This window comes from Camelus dromedarius, chromosome 11 (assembly GCF_036321535.1).
Source record: "Camelus dromedarius isolate mCamDro1 chromosome 11, mCamDro1.pat, whole genome shotgun sequence".
Lineage (NCBI taxonomy): Eukaryota > Metazoa > Chordata > Mammalia > Artiodactyla > Camelidae > Camelus > Camelus dromedarius.
The window spans coordinates 33,996,690-34,009,497 of NC_087446.1; the positions used below are offsets into that span (position 1 = coordinate 33,996,690).

At 37.4% G+C, this 12,808-nt stretch overlaps 1 protein-coding gene across 9 annotated transcripts in view; it reads right to left on the minus strand.

Moving 5' to 3' along the window:
• The window catches only part of ANKS1B (ankyrin repeat and sterile alpha motif domain containing 1B), an 857,966-nt gene that overhangs the window by 261,954 nt on the left and 583,204 nt on the right, over positions 1–12,808 (minus strand). For all 9 annotated transcript variants that reach the window (XM_010989991.3, XM_010989990.3, XM_031462969.2 and 6 more), the window contains one exon: positions 7,680–7,832. In XM_010989991.3, the coding sequence (XP_010988293.3) occupies positions 7,680–7,832 (153 nt within the window). The remainder of the gene's footprint in view (positions 1–7,679; positions 7,833–12,808) is intronic.

A 12,808-nucleotide genomic window follows, 5' to 3' on the forward strand; every position in this document is an offset into this window, starting at 1 on the left:
GTTCAACAAGTTAGAGGAAAGATTGAGCATGTTAAATAGAGGCCTGAAAAATGTATAAAAAAAGATTAAAATCTAATGTCTGGAGATGAAAACTATAATTTCTGAGATTAAAAATACACTGGATGTTAATAATGGCAGATTAGATATTACAATAAGAAAAGATAAGTGAAGACATAGACATAGAAAGTATCCAAATGAATCACAGAGAGAAAAAATGTTGAAAAAAGTGAATAGAGTATGGGTGAATTGGGGCCCAACTTTAAATGGCTGAATGTACACAGGATTGAAGTTTCCAAAGGAGAGGAGAGGGAAGGTCAGACAGAAAACAACATTTTAAGAGATAATGATCATGGTGCAGCCACTGTGAAAAACAATTCAGTTACCTCACAAATTTAAAAATAAAATTACCATATCCTCCAGCAACCCCACTTTTAGGTATATTCAAAAGAACTGAAAATAGGATCTCAAGGAGATACCTGTACACCAGTGTTCATTGCAGCATTATCCACAATAGCCAAGGGGTGGAAGCAACCTAAATGTCTATCAGATGAATGCATAAAAGAAAATGTAGTATGTACATACAGTAGATTATTATTCAGTCTTAATAAGAAGGACATTATGTCATATGCTATAACATGAATAAACTTTGAGGACGTTATGATAAGTGAAATAAGCCAGTCACAAAAGTGATTCCACATATGTGACATATCTAAAGTAGCCCAATTCTTAGAAACAGAAAGTAGAACGGTGATTGCCAGGGGCTAGAGGGAGCGGGGATAGGGGTGTTGTTCAATGGCTGTAGCGTTTCAGTTTTGCAAGATGAAAATGTGCTAGAGATCTGTTGCAAAACAGTGTGCATATACTTAACATGGCGATACCGTACTGTTAAAAGTGATTACTATGCCCAATTTTATGTTTTTGACCATAATAAAAAATGATTGCAGTGATAGTTGCATAACTCTGAAAATATACTACAAAGGATTGAATTGTACACTATAAGTGGGTGGATTGTATGATATGTGAATTATATCAAGATAAAGCTGTAAAAACACATTGGGTTATCATACAAGAATGATAGAGAATGAGCAGTACTACAACTACGTGCAATGTAATGTAAATGAAAGAAGCTCTATGTAAGAACACACTGTACAAAACAAGCAAACTGAGCTCTGTTGTTAGAAGTAAGGATGGTAGTTGCTTGGAGGGGATGGGAAGACCTAGAAGGGGCCAAAAGGGGCCTTTTGGGTGCTGGTAATTTTCCATTTCTTGTTCTGTGCTAGTGACATGTGTGTGCTCTTTTTGTGAAAATTCATTAAGCTGTACACTTATGATAGATGTGGATTTTTGTGTGTATGTTTTATTTACTTCTATAAAAAAGTTTTGAAAAGTTGAAGGGAAAAAAAGAAATCAAACAATTTCACAGAAAACAAACAGAAAAAGAAATAATGACCAGAAATTTTCCAAAGTAGAGGAAAACTATAGACCTCATAGCTAAGAAGCTCAAAAAACTTTACACACAAGAAATATGAAGAAAACCACACCAAGGTACATCATAATCAAGTTGTTTAAAACCAGTGATAAAGAAAACTATTAAGTGCAGCCAGAGGGAAAAAAGACACACTATATCCAGAGGAGTAACAATAACAAAACCAAAAAGGATAACAGCAGATTTCTTATCAGAAATTATGCAGAATAGAGGATGCTGGATTAACACCTCTAAAGTATTTTTAACTAAATTCTAATCCAGCAAAATTATCTTTCAAAAATGAAGGCAAAATAAAGTCTTTTTACCAGTAGCCCCATGATATAAAAAATGTTAAGGAAGATCTTCAGGTAGAATAACAATGACAGATGGAAATAGGGTTATATACAAGGGAACAACGAGCAGGGTGTCTCCGTGGGTGTGTGACCTGTGTAGTTGCACAAGGACCTGTGCTTCAAAGGAATTTGTGTTTGGTTAAATATTCTTCTGTCATTGTCTTAGATTTTTAAAATATTTTGAACACAGAGCCCCATATTATCATTTTGTGCTGGAGCCTCAAATTATGAAGCACTAATAAGGGCCCTGATGAAGAATAGTTTGTAGCCCATAGGGATGGGGAAAAAGGCTGTAATGCTGAGTTTGGCTTAGATCTGGGTTGTATATTCAGGCATGGAATGTGGGAGGGTGATGGCTTCTTCAGAGGAACTTTGAAAATGCTTTTATTTTAATCAGGAGAAGAGTGAGTGAAATTGGGGTGGGGAAGAAACAACAGATGTCCACTAGAATAACCTTTTTTAAGGCAGAAATTTCTAGGTACTCAAAACATGATTTTCCTTTTTGCACAGAGAAGGATCATTGATGGCTATAATCAGAGGGTTTCAGTTCTTCATGAAATTAATTTGTTGCCAAGTGTCCAGACTGTCTCTTCAGGCCCAAATGCCTTGTTTACTATGTGTGTGTGTTTGTGTGTCTTACTAATTCTGGTATCAACTTAGTAATGCTTATTCCATAATACTGAACCTGAGGCACTGTAAGAATGCAAATTCACTTTGAATGCAAAAGAATGCAAAATTACTTCCAATGAAGTTAGTGTTTAAGTGCATTTTCTTGTGACAGAACTCTATCTCAGTTTAGGTCAAGGCTCCAAAGCTGAGAGCTGCATGATAGGTGCAGAGATGCAAAGCACACTGAAAGACAGTGGAATCATTAATACCAGTCTTAACCTGTCATCAACCTTAACGCCATATGTGAAAGGGCTGAAAATCACTTGAAAGTGAGTATTCATTTGGAAGAGGATTGTTCATCTCATATGAGAAAGGGAGAAGGGTGTTTTTTCCAAAACTTGGGCCAAGTGAGGGAAGCTTCCAGAGAATCCCCTGAAGAGCTTGCAATTTAGATGCAATGAGTGGGAGAGGTGGAGTCCAGGGGCTTTACCTGACACATGCATGTCTGAAAAGGTCTGAAGCTCAGAGGTTGTGTCTAGCTGTCCTGAAGGTTTATGAAGAGCCAGCTGTTTTGTCTACAAGTATAAATTAAATGCTTACATCCACAGATAATTTATAAAGTTTGCTCTACACTTGAATACTCATATCCAGTTATTTAGTTAAAACCTTTGGCTTTGATTAAAGTTGTTAACATTTGAAGTGTTGACTGATGTAGCCTCCCTGGTGTGGAAATATGAATATTCTTCTCATTTATTAATGTCCTATAGTGAAAGCATAACCTTTTACTTAAAATAATTGATTTGGAAATGGAATTATAATATTCTCCTCCCCATTTCTCCCCTGCAATTTGTGGATTTGGTGACTATTCTTCTTGGTTGGGAGTATAAGTTACTATTTGCATTTATCCAATACACACACATACACACTCACATTCACATACACAATGCAAAAAAAAAAAAACTTTTAGGGAGTAAATTTGATTGCAGTTATGGCAATCAGGGTAGGGTAGAGAGGAGTGTGACTTTATAATGCTGATAATGAAATAAAAACATCAAAGCAAGTAATAAGTCTAAATTTGATACTGATAGGACTATATTTCCATAGCATTTAAAGCAAATGTAGTCACACTATTAAAGATTTAACACAAAATTAGAATGTTAACTTTGAAAATTTCTTAGTACATCTCCAAGTGAGATCATCACAAAATTTCCCTGGAAAGGTAGAAATTGAATCCACAACATTGCAAAACTAAACAAAACAAAAACAAAAAAGAAATCTGACAGCCCTAAGCAAAAGAGTGATATAAGTACAGTTTCAGCAGCTATTAAGCAAGAAGCAAATGATCTGCTAATCAATTTACTGTTGCAAAAAGTAAGTCCAAATGATTTTCATGGGACACATATGGGTATTGCTACTTTAATTATACCTTAATTATTTTATTTTTCTACCCAAAGGTATTTAAAACACAACCAACTGCCATAGTTAGATTTTTAAAGCTATTCTTGTACTTATGAGCAGAGATTTAAGAATGCATTGAAGCCTGAATTCTATTTTGCTCTCTCAGTGGGTACTTTTATCATTATCAGTATTGTAGGCGATCGCAAGCCTACCTGAACTAGAATTATTTCCTTGGTAAAAAATGAATGGTAAAACAAATGGGAAGAAATTAATAATATATTCTACATTGAGATTCACAAATTAATAAATTGGACAGTGTTCAAATTTATTTCATCTAATCAAAAATCCCCTTAGTAGGTACACAGTGATAAAATAAATGGACACTGTTTTTCATAATTGCAATACTTTTTTGTTGTTGTTTAGGAAATGGATAATTTCATGGAGATTTCATAATTATCCATACGTACTTCATGCAGAATATACGAATTCAGTTAAAATCTCCTTTTATTTAAAACTTCCCCCATGCAGAGCTGTTGAGATTTTTCAACAGCAGTAGGAACTGCTGTGTAAACTAGGTAATACCATATGCAAGGCCTGAATAACTCTGTGAGTAAAGCAAAAAACAAAAAAAACCCAAAACCAAAAAAACTCATGTACTTACACACTGCTAACTAGTTTTTAATTCTCTTAACAAACCTTTGGAAAGATCTATAATTCAGGCTAGAGATTCAGGTTCCCTCAGCATCTGCAGAGGAAACAACCTGACTGACAGTCCCTCTAAACATATTCACAGAACACTGAAATATCAATACAGAAGTAAGAGCAGTATTAATGATGCTATTAATGGTGGCTGCAGGCACAGAGGCAAAACAGAGCTATTGATAAAACATCAGCTTCTGAACATGAAGCATAGATTAGGGATACAGGGAGCAATTACTGGCAAAGATTTCATTTTCTAAGTCTAGACACACACGGGCCTGTAAAACTGGCACTACCTGGTGTCTTAAAAGTTTAGGCGTGATGTCCACTGCTGACAACGTTGCTATTAAGATATGAGATCTCCATTACTCTCTCCTATCCCTATACTTTGGGTAGCTTTGTGACCCAAACCTTTATTAGGCCATTCAAATAACCTTGTTTTTCAAAGGCGTTCATGTGCTCCACCAAGAAAAAGATCTCTGGGGACTTTTTGAAAGGTTACAATTTCAAATGTACTTCTACTTTTCAAGTCAGAACTGTGTCTGGTTTTTATTTCCCCATGAAAATACTTTGAATAAATTTATACTCACTGAAAATGTATTACTAGTTGTCTAATATCAAGCATAGCACCATGTGAGATTGGAGGCTTCATCAGTACTGTTTAATGAGACTGAAGTCATTAGTAGTCACACCAGCAGTCGGCATCCTCATCCTCTGTGTCAAAGACAGCCTACACTTCTACTTCTGTCCTCACTCTACATACAGTAAGAGTTATTGGAGCCATTTGGTTTCCTTAAAACTAGCCATTCATTAAAAAGATTCAGGATGGGATGTTCCCAAAAACCTTTGCTCTAAATCAAAGTGGCTGTATGCTCCCTTAAAGCTATAAAAAATAAATTTGGGGTACTTAATACAGTCAAGACCCATATATTACATATGAGATTACCTTACATTTGGATACCTTCCCTCATTAGCTGGGAAAAATAAAAGTCTTGAATTTGAGACCAGTCGAAAGCTTTGTAAGCCAGAAGGCACACGTTGTGCCTGCCTCTCATTTTAAAACCCAATAACCCCAAACCATCAAATGGACTACTCTTGGGGCAGCTCTAAAGAGCATTCAAATTTTGTTCTCTGATTTCCAAGTCTAAAGGTACAGATTGTTGTTGCCCATAATAAGGATATTTATGGAGTTAAACAACTTGCAAAGCCTCCTCATCAAGAGTGGGAACTTGCCCATAAAGACGTCACAAACTTTAAATTCTATCAGTTTACTTTAAGGAAAATAATACTGGGTTGGTGTTAGATGCAGGTATTGTTCTCCAGGCCTGAGGAATTTGGCCTCAAGGTCTAAAACACAGAGACTATGTTTTCTAGTTCTGATACAGCACCTGTGACAAAGCCCTGCGGATGGTGGTTTAACGCCCTGAGCCCTGGCATTAGACCTGGGGCTTTACCTTGTCACTGCCCTGCAGTCACCTCAACCTCAAGGCCTGGCTGCAGTCACTGAATGGGGATCTCCAGTTCTGCTGGCACACATAGCACTGGGGAAAGTGTGGGTCCAAGACTGCACTTTAAATGTTAGCCCCAGTTTTTGAATTTTGAGAGACACATAGTCTTGCTTAAGTGATCCTTGTTTCAATGAAAACATTTTATAGTGAAATACTAGTGGAATCTGTTCTTTTCAATGAGGAATTCCTGATAATGCTAGTTAGGTGCATGACTCATGTGCTATCTACCCAAAGTATTTGTTCTTAGGTGGGGAGCAGTATTAGGCAAAAGATGTTACATAGAGATATTTATCACTGTCTAGAAAGCAACTTAATTGGAAGCATGTTTGATCTATGGATGAGCCCCCTTTAATAAATGGCTAAGAGTAGCCATGAGTGTCGAGTTCTCAGTGAAGAACTGCAATCTCCCTGATGCAACTAAAAAGCAATTGGTTCCACGGCCACACAGACTAACAACAAAATTAATCAGAGGCTTGTAGTCAGACAATGAGTTCCTTCTGCTATAATGAAAGCTTCTGTGAAAGGATAAGAACAGAAAGCTAAGAGTAGCTGATGGCAAATTAGAAGAAGTGGCCAAGAATTTGTCCATTTAAAGTGATTTTTAGATTAAAGAACAGTTTTTATAGATGTTCTAGAAGAGATATTATCTTAAAGACAGACTTTTAAAAGCAAAGAATAATTAGCTACTACTAATAACCATCATTTAAAATAATTAATGACATACAGTGCATGGAGACCAGACTTTTGGAGAGAAAATGGCATAAAGAGTGGAACAGAGTGCTTTTGTACCAGCAGAAATTTACTTGCTTTGTCTTTCAGTTTATGAATTTTTTTCCAGTTATTAGAATATAAAACTTAAATCTAAGAAATTCTCTAAAAGGTTAAATAATTTCTTACTCACTTTTGAAAAGAAATGTTGATGATGCCAAATAAAATATAAAGGCAAGATAATTATGTTATTTTTTCATCCTTCTCACTCCTTTATGCCACAGAAATAAAATAGCATTAAAATAAAATGAGAAAATTATCAGTATCAAAATCAGTTTTAGTTGATCTCTTTAGGCTTGAATACATGGCAACGTACATTGGCCAGTTTTTCTAGAAAGTCTATGCCAAGTGTATGAATAAAACAAACAACTTAAGATTAAATATGAGCTCTGGAAAATAAAATCTTGCTATTACAGCAGCTTATATAATAAGAACAAAAGCGGTTTCTTCAAGTAGGGGGTTTATATACACAGTTAAGGAATAGAGACAAGGAAACATAACAGAGATAGAAAACTAAAAATGGTAACTTTAATCTTTGGCAATGAATAAGAACAAAGAATAGAATGGGAGCATGTTTGTTATCATGCCCATACCCTAAAGTGATAAAAATTTCCAAAAATGGAAAGCCTAAAAGTGCTGGGAAGGTTTTTGAGCTAATATAAAACATCCTGAGAGTCTTCTGAGTTCCCACACTAAAACTCCGAAAGACAGTGATAGTGGAGCTTGACTAGAACCAAGAGAGGCTTCTATTCAAAAGAGAAGGTGTATCTGTAAATCCTGTTGGATGGCCGAACAGTCACAAAGAAAGAAAAATTACCTACCTACAATAGGAATTGCCAAGAGTTGAATGGCTAAGGTGTCTTTAAGAGACCAACTTACATTTATAAGTTCAACCTCCCAGATTTTTTTCAACAGGTCCATCGATGTGTAGCCATTAATTAGAAAGGCTTTGGTGTAGTCACCTAGTTCAATGGAATCCAGCCACTCGGCAACGGAGGTCGGATGGTAGCCATCATGGCCAATGGGTCTCATCTGTAATTTAAAAAAAATCACACTAGGATTAATTTAAGCTGTTTACTTTGTGTTCCAACAACAGAACGTTATCTTGCCGCTTGGAAATTTATCTGATACAAAGTAACAAATCTTTCTGGATAAGAAAATAAGGAAACCCAAAATACCTTATGCATAATTCTAAATCATTAATAATTTCACGCTGAATTAGTTTTCAAAAATGCACCCAGAAATTTTCAATTTAGCTGCTAAATCAACTCCATATTTGAGAGAGCTAAATCTGTCAAACTTCTGTTGTAGACATTATTGGCATTCTGTTGGGTGGAATTTAAAATGATGTCAGTCGAGCCATTTTAAATTCAGTGCTGAAGGCACAAGGAACTGTACTCCCAAAATGTAGATGATAATTCTCATATGCACAACATCAAAGCATGTGAAAATACTGCATGACTTAAACATCCAAAGGAATTCATGCTTATTCAAGACATGTATTGTAGGTAGCGCAAACATGCTGGAGAAACATACTGCTGTGGTAAGCCAGTCAAGAGGAGGCTTTTGGGTGTTTAAAGACCATGTGTTCTGCATAGACTCTACATTATGTTAGACATGAATAGAGAATGCGCTGGCAGACAGGTTCCTATTTTTTGTCAGCTATATACAGACTTATTTTTTTACTTTAGGAGAACAAAGAAGTGTGACAGCAGCATAATGTTTCTGAGTTTAAACTGGAGTGTGAAAGTAATTTAAGCAAGAGAAACTTCTGGGTTTAAAATTTTGTATGGATTATTCCAGTCCTTTGGCTTTTAGTTGAAATCTTAGATAAATTTGCAGTTCTTGGTTTTTGAAGTAACTCACTTCTAAGACTTGGGCTGCTCTGCATGCATACCATACATGGAACACGTCCCTTATTAAGGACAGCTGGCACCTCACCAACTTGATGTGATCCTTCAGTGAAATTCATGATGGAAATAGCAAAACTGGGCAAAATACAACATGGGTTTTCCTCTTCCTTCAGATTCAAGGAGATAAATATTAATGGAAATCTATATGACTCTGATTTGTGAGCAGCGAAAAGATTAGTCTGCGCATCAGGGATTCAGATTTTAATCTCAAACATGTTAGTTTTCTGTCACTATGCAGTGTTCTCATTTTTGAGATTCTCCTTGCTCCTTTTTTGGGGAGTGATTGTTGCATAGTGTTTGTTAGGGATCAATACTGTGAAAGGAGGGATGAGGAAGCAGGGCTGGGCAGAAGAGGGGTCAAACTGTGGTGGGGCTTGACGAAGCCTCTATGAACCTGCTGGGGAACTCCGGCACAGTTTATGCTACCAGAGTATCCGGGGCCAGGCAGATATGAGTAGGCTGTGTATGCCACCTCTGACACTGGCTGTGGCTGCCCTGGGAGGAGCATGCTCCAGTGAGAGCTCTCTGCAGTGGAGGCAGGCCCCAGAGATGCTGACAGCTGGAGGCTGTCTGCTGATCACTCTCCCTGCTGCTGGGCAGGTTCTCCCTTGAAGGGAGAGCTCAGTGGTCCATGTCCATATCTTCCAGAATACCCCAGACCTCAATGCACTAAAAGCTAATACATTTGGTTTTTGTCTTTCTCTCTATTCCCACTCACTCATTCACAACACTTTTTTTTTTTTTAATTTTAGGTGGATCATTGGAAAGACATTTATTTTTTCTCCGGAACCATTTGCAGACATCATGAAACTGCACCCCTTGATACTTCAGCATGCATCTCCAAAAACAAGGACATTGTCCTGCAAAGTCACAGTATCATTACCCTCAAGAAATCTAACATTGATAAAATCATATTACCTAATATATAATCCATATTAACATTCTCCAAATGTACCCAAAACATCATCTGTAGCTGTTTTTTTTTTCCTAGTCGGGATCAATCAAAGGTCAAGGCAATTATATTTTCAAATATTTCAGCCCTTTTATCTCTCTTTTCTTCTGGGATTATATTTACTCCTTCATTTTAAAGTTCCCTTTTTTCCTTCCTCTTTCCTATTCATCTACTCCCCATTGGATTTTCCAATTTGAGGTTTAAATGTCCTCTGTTTTAACATTACAGTGTAGTTCATTATTTGCATTAGAATCTGAACTGCATCAGACTTTCATGTTTTATTTTTACATCGACCAACCCATTTTTAGCTACTTAACTCAGTTTTTATTCACATAACACTTAATTCAGTGTTTACTTAATTCAGTGTTTATTACAAAGTAGTTGCAAAGGTGAATGACAACTCAGGATTTGCAAAATGAAGTTTAGCAGCAGTTGCAAATAACCGATGTTATATATGTGTAAAATTGGAGGCTAGGACCCAAAGAAGAGGCTCAAAGGTATTAAATACCTTCATATTCTACAGAGAATTACCAAAATATTGGGGCTAGGGGCATTCTCCAGGACTTATTAAGAAGTGGCTGAACCAACCCTGCTACCCTGAACAATTACCCCAGTTTCAGGAAACTCCTTGGCTGACACAAGGAAATAACTGGAGAAAGGAAAAGAAAGAAGGAAGAGAGACTCAATAAGAGTTGAAATTAACAGCCTAGCAGGGAAGGTTTGTTGTTACTATCCAAGAAACTGACCACCCCAGCAGTGGATACTGGGGACATGCTTAGGGAGACTTGACAAGTCAAGCTAGAATAGAGTCAGATGTCCCATACCAGAGAACTGTGCAGTGGGGTCCCCATAGGACACCCCAAGCACTCACACACCATTCCTGTGAGAGAGCACCTAGTGGCCACTTGCCATGCAGAGGATGTTGATGGTCAGTGTTAGCCAAAGAGCAATGATGAGAAACCCACCAGAGCTCTGCAAAGCAAACCCACTTAAAAGTGGGTTGCCTCCCCCCTCCCCCAAATCTTTCCTTCTTGCTCCAGCACTAGGGAATTTAGAATCAGAAGAGAGGTACCAGACCCTTGGGGGAAGCTTAAACTGGTTGGGGAGAAAATAAAACTGGAGGCTTAAATGGATTGGAACTGAGTTTTCAATATTTTACCTAACTGGAAAGTTATTGGATATGTCTGAGATAACATTAAAAAATAGTAAAGAAAGAATCAATTGAGCTTGGTTGAAGGCAGGATTGGAAAAAAAGTCACTGAATGCAAACTACTTAAAATCTGGTTACTCCTGTGAGGCAAGTTCTCCCAGATCAACTTTAAGGAGGTGAGAGGGAGGGATATATTTGGTAGGAGGATGAGATGCGAGGGCAGAGTAGAGGGCAAGAGTGAAGAGAACCTGAATGTGTGTAGGGGCAGCTTTCATGAAAGCTCATGAAACATTTAGCCAGTACCTATTCTGATGAATGTTGTGGAAGAGTAGAGAATAAAAGTCATAGTCTCTCCCTCACAGAAATTATAACTCTTAATTAAAAAATGTGAACATATGACCAATAAATTATGAAGGCTCTGCATACCTGAAGAAAGGAAACCATTAGTGCCAAAGGAAGTTACAAACTTAACTTTAATGATATGCAGAATGGTTACTGTGCTGCACAATAATTTCTTTCAAAGCAAATCTTCCATCTGTTTCTTCATTTCTGTTCTTACTGCCACTACCCTGTTTAGGTTCTTGTTGGTGCTTATGAAAACCGATGCAACAGCCTTCCATTTGGTCCCTCACCTCTGGTCCAGCTTATACCATGCTGCTACAACAGTCTTCTGAAAAACCAGGCTCCCAAGTCAACCCTTGCACAAAAACCTATAGTGGCTCCTTCTTAATAAAAGCCCAGATGTCCTATTCCAGCATTCTAGGACAGCTGAGATCCAGAACAAACTTATCTTTTCAACCTAACCTCACACTACGCTGTGTAACCTAATGACACATGAGCATGTCTCAACAGTAAATTAAGTTGCTAGCCATTCCAAGAACATGAACTGTGTGTGCAAGACACATTCGTATCTTTGCCAGTATCATTTTCTATGCTTGGAATGCTTTTCGCCTTTATTTCTGGAGTGTTTCTCCAGGACTGGTTTCTTGAGATGTAGGATACAAATAAATTTCCAGCCATTTGTGAAATATCTCACATAGATGTCCTATAGCTATCACCAACACAAGTCAAAAATTTCTTTCCTTCAGCTCACAAACGGGTACTCCTTCTGTTTCTCATCTAAGTTAATGTGGAACAGGCAGAAGCATCAGTATATAGATGAGGCCTCTGTGCTCCTGTGATCTACTCATATATTTGCGTTCTGAGGCTCTATCACAAGAAAAATAAGTGCTAAGTAGTTGAATAACTGCTGGCCCCAGGAGAAAGATGAAAACTTGTGGAGTAAACCAAAGTCTAACCCAAAGCTTGGAGTCTTCCCTAGCTCAATGGAGCTCAGGTGAGTTAAGCTGAAGTTAGTTGAACCACAGCTGACTCACGGACTTATAGTTGCTATAAACCACTGAAATTTTGATGTATAGGGGAAAATTAACATGGTCACTCTTTATTTCAAAACCCTTGGTACTTGTATTAGTCAGGGTTCTCCAGATAAACAGAACCAATAGGCTGTGTACATACACACACATGTCTGAAATCTGGCAAATGTGAAATCTGCAGGGCAAGCTGGAGACCCAGGGAAGAGCTCAAACCTGAAGGCAGTTCAGGAGCAGAATTTCCTCATCTTCTCTGGAGGACCTCAGTCTTTTTCTCTGATTGGACAAGATCTATCCACATTATGAAGGGTAATCTGCTTTGCTCAACATCTACTGATTTAAATGTTAATTTCATCTAAAAAATACCTTCACAGTGACATTAGACAGTGTTTGACCAAATATCTGGGTACTGTGGCCTAACCAAACTGACCCATAAAATATTCCAAGCTCTTTAACTTATAAATCCACTGGCAAATGCATCTTCATGAGACTGAGAAAGACTAGAGATGCTAAGGTAACATTAACATCCTACCCAAGCTATGTGAATGTCATCTAGGAAACATCCGGGTACTGCATTGTCACTAATCCTAAATTAAGTAACCCCTTATTTTATGAATATGATT